Below are 7,529 nucleotides of genomic sequence, written 5' to 3' on the forward strand. Positions count from 1 at the left end.
GAAATGTAAAAAATGAGAAATGTTAAAAGAAAAAAAAAGCAATGGAAAAGGAGACTCTTTAAAAACAAATTAAAATACGGATTCCAAGGAATAAGTTCAGAAAAGGAAGACTACATGGAAGAGAAAAGCAGCCAATGGTGCGGGGGACAAGGACAGAGAGTTCTGGAAGGTGTTGAATATCTCAGTGGCCCCGGAGTGTGAGAAGAGGCAGATTAAAGAGGGAGGCTGCAGGACTTCAAAGCTCACTCATGCCTGCCGCCCCGGGTGTTTCCCGAAGCAACACAGAGGCCATCCCTCCGGTTAATAACACTTTGTTGGCGAAACCACTAGGCTACACGCTAGACATTTTAGTCACGTTTACACATCATCTCATTTAACTCACTGTGGTACCTTGAGTTAGGTCTCATTTTTATGTTATTTCTGTAGACAGATAAAAATAGCTTGGAGGGTGTTAGGCTAGTGTTAATTATCCCTGTTAGTAAATGGGAGGACTGATAAAAAGCTGTTCCATGAGCCCAAGTTCCACCCTAGGGCCAAGCCCTCCCTAAAACTCTCTCCATTTGTGACACACACCTGCCCTCCCTACTCCAGCTAGCCCACCACATGCATTTAAGTTTCACTGTAATTTCCACATCTAACTCTCCATTCCTTTATTTCTTCTTGCTTTAGGACATCTGATTTCTAAACAACGTCTATGGAGAACACCACAGAAGTGACACATTTCATCCTCCTAGGACTGACTGAAGCCACAAACCTACGTGTCCCACTTGTAATGATCTTCACTCTTATATATGCAATAAATGCCATCGGGAACCTGGGGATGATCCTGTTGATTCTTTTGGACTCTCGTCTCCACATGCCCATGTACTTCTTCCTCAGTAACCTGTCTCTGATGGACTTCTGTTACTCTACAGCTGTCATCCCTACAGTCATGACTGGGTTATTTATAGGAGATGAGGTCATTTCCTATGATGCATGTGCTTCTCAGATGTTCTTTTTTGTGGGCTTTGCCACCGGGGAAAATTTCATCTTGGCTGCAATGGCCTTTGACCGCTTTGCAGCCGTGTGCAAACCCCTGCATTACACCACCATCATGACCACAGGTGTGTGCACAGGTCTGGCTATAGTCTGCCATGCTGGTGGTTTCCTGAATGCTGTCATCCATGTTGGAGAAACATTCAGTCTCACTTTCTGCAGCAACAATAAGGTCCATCACTTTTTCTGTGATGTTCCAGCAGTCATGTCTTTGTCTTGCTCTGATAAGCATGTTGCTGAGATGATCCTTGTTTATGTAGACACCTTCAATGTCTTTTCTGCACTTTCTGTTATCTTTGTTTCCTACGTGTTCATTTTTATCACCATCTATAGGATGCGCTCATCTGCAGGCTATCAGAAGGCTCTGTCCACCTGTGCATCTCACGTCACCGCCATCACCATCTTCTATGGGACGATCATCTTCATGTACCTACAGCCCAGCTCCAGCCATTCCATGGACACAGACAAAATGGCTTCTGTGTTTTACACTATGGTCATCCCCATGCTGAACCCCATCGTCTACAGCCTGAGGAACAAGGAGGTCAAAAATGCAATCAAAAAGGTGGGTGAGAAGACAAAACTGTCCCTGGGGTTATGATTTAACATTGTATGGGGCATAATTAGCTACTTTCATTCCTCTCCATCTTCTTCATGTGCTGAGTTAGAATCTAAGAAACACCTTTAAATCCTGAAGTAACACCCTCACCTTTTCTAAAGTCTACTGTATAGAATAAGAAAACATTCCAGCAATGCAAATATAACTACAAATGGCTAAGGAGACACATGAAATATTTGTTTCTATGTGTCAAAACTGCATCTTAGAGATATTTAATGTATTTACTTGTTCTGCATGCATTTTCTCTGCCTCATGCACTACAATTGCACAGGTAAAGCAGAGGAACAAACAAGTGCTATGACAGAAGTGAGTACAGATACTCAGAGAAGCAGAATTAACAAGAGGTAAATGTAGGGTATTATTAATAAAATTAATTTAAAAATTAAATTAGGATATTGAGAAATAAACTCTATCGAAGTCCTTTTAGTTGAAAAATAATCTAAGAGTCCTAACTTGAGAAAAATGGGATACACTCATAATATTATGTGTGTATTTCATTGGCATATTTTATTGACAGAATATAGACTTACCATCATAAATGAATCAAAAATTCTACCTTGTCTGAGTCATTTTGTTGAGCTTATATTTTCTCACGATACTTTGCAAAAGGAAAAGACCCCCAACACAAAAAATAAGGATGTAAATGCATTTTTGATTTCTTCATACATGATTGCTCACTTGCACATTGTTGCACATTGTTTAAAAAATAAAAAAATGGGATTGGGGTCAGAATGGGGGGATTGCAATTGTATGGGGAATATAAAAATAAAATTTATTAATTAAAAAAAAATGCACTGGGTTGATAATGTATTTTAAGTCTACAAGTACTTTAGATGGTTAATGTTGCTTATTAAGTCTTAATTTAGTCAAGTTGCATTATATTTTTCACTCCTAAGTTTTTACCAAAGTTAAATTCACAATGATCTTTCTTTACAATTTCCTCACAATTCCAAGCACCTTCCACTTCAGGGATTTTGTCTTTACTATCTCCTCAATGGGGATCATGAAGGCTCTCCTTCAGTGACACTCCATCCCAGACATTGTCTTCTATAAGCATCTTCAGAAACGTCCATCACCTACCCCATGTGCACTATTTCTTCACCCTGTGTCATTCTTCATAGTTTGATTAACTTTGCTTAACTATAAATTATTTCTGCACTACTATATAATCGCTCTCTACAACTGGACAACAAATTCTAAAGCATCAGGCATGTTGTTTTCTTTATAACATGATCCTTGGTACTTAAATATGTGTATGTTGCATAGGAGATTCTCAATAAATGTTTGTAACCTGAATGCATGCAATAAACATTGGAGTCTAATTGTCCCAATGTGTTGAATCTTTGAACCACCAATCATAGCGTGTCTTCTGTAACTTAGACCTGCCAGATAGACATTAATTGTACCCTAGAGAGGAGTAGCTAGGTGTCTGCTTTGCTGAGATATTTTAATATAGTCTCACTCATTGCTTAAACTCCAAGCTATTGAACAGGATTGCTTCAAGAAATCCATCCATTACCAGTGTCATAGAAACCAACTCATGAGCAGTGCCTTGAAATCACAATTGTGGCAGAGAACACATCAAATAAATATTATTTTGTAAAATCAAAGGTGACATTAAATATGAGATGATTTTAAAGTGTGATATATAAAATATTTTGAAAACTTCAGATATATTAATACACAATTAACAAAATGATTCTAAATATCAATATATAATATAAACATGACAATATTTATCAGTAATAAACAAAACATGCATCCTTAGGCTAATACAATGCACTATATTTAGGTTTTTTAATTTTGATCCTCAGAAAGTGCAACACAATTCAAAACTTACCCAGAAGAGTGTTCACTCATGTCTAGTGTTTTGCCTCTCTATAATTAGGCAAAATAACATCTCAACAACTGTAAGTGTTGCTTGAAGGAGGTAGGGCCCCTGTGCTGTTGTTTCTGGGGCAACTGGAGGACAAATACCGCCTCTGTCTTTATGGTAATGATGCTCCTGTTGGAACCATTTCTAACTATTATTTTAAATAATCATTTACCTCAAAATTATTTAGAATAGTGAAAAATCTTCAAAATAGTCCAGATGACCCACCAAAAGGTCCACACCCTAACCCTTGGCACCTGTGAATGTTACCATGTGAGGTAAAGGAAGGACTATGCAGATGTGGTCGAGATCATCATTTTAAAAGTAAGAGTGTCCTTGACTATCCAGGGAGGTCCCACTGGCAACCCCATGTGTCTTTACAGGAGGGAACTGAGGTTCGACCACAGTCAAACATGAGTAGGTGGCGTGATCGTGAAAGCAGAGACTGATGTGGCACAAACCCTGGGTGCTGGCAGCCAGCACAGACCTAAGAGGTGAGGTGTGAATTCTACTCTCAGGCTTCAGAGGCCACCTGACCCAGTCAACGTGCTGATTTCAACCCAATTAAGCTGATATCAGACTTCTGACTTCCAGATCTGTGAAAGAATTTAGTGTCTTCTAAGCTTCCAAGTTCGTGGCAATTTATTACAGCTTCTGTGTGTGTGCTTGAATATATCTATCATGTTATACCACAATATTACTTCAGTTAAAAAAACAAAATTAAATGAATAAGTTAAATCTTTAATAGGTGGATTTTGTTCTGTTAATTTTGTGACGTAAAGCTGTTATCAAAAAAAAAAAAGGTATAAATGATCAGATGACCAACATTCAAGGATGTGTTACAAAAGACAGAGACAGAGACAACAAAGCCCAAGCAGTGACTGGTGCATTATATGAGGCAGGAGAGCCAAGGTCACGCTGCAGGAGCAAATCCACTCACAGTATTCCTCCAACAAAGATTTATTCTCACTCCCTTGAGTACCTACACGGAGATGTGGCGATAACACTCCTGGATGTTCATTCACACTACAGGCCATAGAGTTACAGCTGCAGCTTCCAGAACAGCCCCTCAGTGAACACAGCAGGGCAGGGACAGTAGATGGTTGTGATCTAGCCTCCACACTTCAGGCCAGAAGTGACACCATCTTCTTCTCCAGCCCCCAACATAGTACTAGTTCCTGGTTGTAACTGGCTGCCAGGAGGTGAGGAAATGTGGGAAGCAGAAGTGATGTACAGGCACTACTATTTTTGTTCCAAAGGATGACAAAATGGTAATCATTAAATTTAGTGAAATCTGTTCTTCTGATATGCGCTAGACATGACAGTAAGCTTTGTCTTATCATCTTTAGGATCTTCCATCGGGGTACACAATAGTATCACTACTCCACTTTCTCACACTGCAATGTGAGAAATTAAACTTGTTGGCCAAGATCGTCCTGTAAACCATGATGAAACTAGAACTTGGATAGCTCCCCATGACCGCTCAGCTCATGACAACCACACCTGAGTGCCTGAGAAAAGAGATAATTCTGCCTGGGGTTTGGGGCAGAAATGACTATGTGGAGAAAGACTGTATCTCTCCCCTGATTCTAGAAATAAGAAAAGAAAATCCTCCCAAAATATCCCCAGAAAAGCTCTGTGATTAAGAACAAAGGACAAGTGGGTATTTTGTTAAAGAAAAAAAAGGAAACTCCTGGGATATGTCTAGGCCTCCGAGGTAAAGAGAAACAGGAGAGACTTCATGAGGTCCTGATGTCACCTAAGGCTTTTATTTTTGTAATGAGGTTTTTATTTTTGCTGCCTAATGTGGCTTGGCCCTGCCAATTGGATGATTGGGATTCTTCTTTCTCTGCTCCGATCCCCCCGGGGTTCATATGCACTCTCAACCGAAATGCGAGGAGGTTAGTAAGGATCCCCAACCTAAGATCTGGAGCCTCCTGAGAGATCCACACACAGAAAACAATTCCCCTCGAGCCTCGTGGATGGAGAGGGCATTGCCACTGCCTTGATATCTGCAAGCACAGAGCCCAGATTCTGTTCCACAGCACAGAGCACCACACATGCGAAGGAGCTTCTCCCCAGGACGCCTTCCCAGATGTGGACTTGCAGACGATGATCTGGGCAAGAAGGTTTTGTACATCTCCTCCTTTGTCCCCTCCTTTGTCTCTTCCTAGGATGAAACTGAGTCTCGGAAAAGCGGACATGTTGTAAACTCATATTACCTCGATTTCAAAAAAAAAAAAAATCATACAAGCATAGCTGGTTAGAATGGAAGAGGTAACTCTTCCACTGTCCCCTACTCCCACTCCATGCAGGGGGAGGAAATATATCAAAGCCCAAAACAATGATGAGTGATGGAAAGAATCAGACTATGGGAAAAATAAAGACTGGCATGGAGAGAAGCAACTAAAGTTTTGCTTCGATATTTTGAAAAATTGATCCTTTAGTTTCAGAGCTACTAAAAGAGATCAAAACATCACAAAGAAGGAGCCAGAAACCAGGATGTTTTCTATAGAGGCCATTAGTTGAAGGGTAACATGCAATCAAGGGCCCTCATGAATTAGAGAGAAAACTGGGGGTGACCTTAAAGCAAGGAATCACTGTTATGTCTTATGTTATGAACAAGTTGATAAGAAATTCAGAGATGTATGGGGTTGTCAGCATCACAAACAAACACCTGGCAGGATGTTTCCCATATTTTACCCTCCAGAGTATATCACAGATAAGACTGCTTGGGGTTTAATGCAATGATTATAGCATACAGCCAGCAAGCCGGGATGTGCTCCATGGTTATAATGTGGTCATTTGGTGGCAGCCACAGGTAAGGGCATTCCAGTGTCCTTCCATACCACATTCCTATAAAAGACCTTGGTGTACCCACCCCTACCCAGAATTCAGCCCCTCTTCTGACACAGGACTTCTGCCCTTGACAGGAAGCTGCCCCCATGAGCATGAGCCCCTGCTCACACTTCAGTTCCCTTGATATCGACCAAACAGCATTGTCTTGTGTTTGCTCATCTTAGGTGCCTCTCGTGACATTTGTCAAACGACTTTGATGGAAAACATTTCAGAGCTCACCGAATTCATTTTTGTGGGACTAACAGATGCCCCATATATGCAGGTCCCTTTATTTGTCATCTTTACCCTCATTTACTTTATCACTCTGCTTGGGAACCTGGGCATGATGGTATTGATCCTGCTGGACTCCCGACTACACACGCCCATGTACTATTTCCTCAGTAACCTCTCCCTGGTGGACTGTGTTTATGCCTCAGCTGTCACTCCCAAGGTGATGGTGGGGTTTCTCACAGGAGATAAGATTATCTCTTACAATGCATGTGCCGCCCAGATGTTCTTCTTTGCAGCATTTGCCACTATTGAAAGTTTCCTCCTGGCGTCCATGGCCTTTGACCGCCATGCAGCTGTGTGCAAACCCCTACATTATACCACCACCATGACAAGTACATTGTGTGCCTCATTGGTCACTGGCTGCTACATCTGTGGACTCTTGCAGTCTTCCATCCATGTGGCCTTCACTTTCCACCTCTCCTTCTGTCATTCCAATGTTATCAATCACTTCTTCTGTGACATTCCCCCACTCCTGGCTCTCTCTTGCTCTGACATCTACACAAATGAGATTGTACTCCTCACATTGGCATCTTTCAATGTCATAATCACTCTCTTCATTATTTTGAACTCTTACCTCTTGATTTTTATTGCCATCCTAAGGATGCACTCAGCCGAGGGACGGAAGAAAGCCTTCTCTACCTGTGCCTCCCATCTAACCACTGTCTCCATCTTCTATGGGACAATCATCTTCATGTACTTACAGCCCAGCTCCAGCCATTCCATGGACACAGACAAAATGGCATCCATGTTCTACACCATGGTCATTCCCATGCTGAACCCCATTGTTTACAGCCTGAGGAACAAGGAGGTCAAGAATGCCTTCAAGAAAGTGATTGAAAAAGCAAAGTCTTCTTTGGGCTCATGCTACTAAATAGA

General features: G+C 41.3%; 1 protein-coding gene across 2 annotated transcripts; it reads left to right on the forward strand.

Annotated features, from left to right (window-relative positions):
* Positions 1-691: 691 nt before the first annotated feature.
* Positions 692-7,529, forward strand: LOC311170918 (olfactory receptor 5B2-like; the record flags this gene model as incomplete). 2 transcript variants are annotated; one of them, XM_084233413.1, is made up of 2 exons in its annotated part: positions 695-758; positions 6,629-7,529. In XM_084233413.1, 2 exons carry the CDS (start codon positions 695-697, stop codon positions 7,522-7,524), a joined length of 960 nt encoding a protein of 319 aa, XP_084089539.1. The 2 variants fall into 2 exon arrangements, with proteins under 2 accessions (XP_084089540.1, XP_084089539.1); XM_084233414.1 differs by lacking the exon at positions 6,629-7,529 and having other exon boundaries at positions 692-1,633.

This window comes from Talpa europaea (genome assembly GCF_964194135.1).
Source record: "Talpa europaea genome assembly, chromosome: 1".
Lineage (NCBI taxonomy): Eukaryota > Metazoa > Chordata > Mammalia > Eulipotyphla > Talpidae > Talpa > Talpa europaea.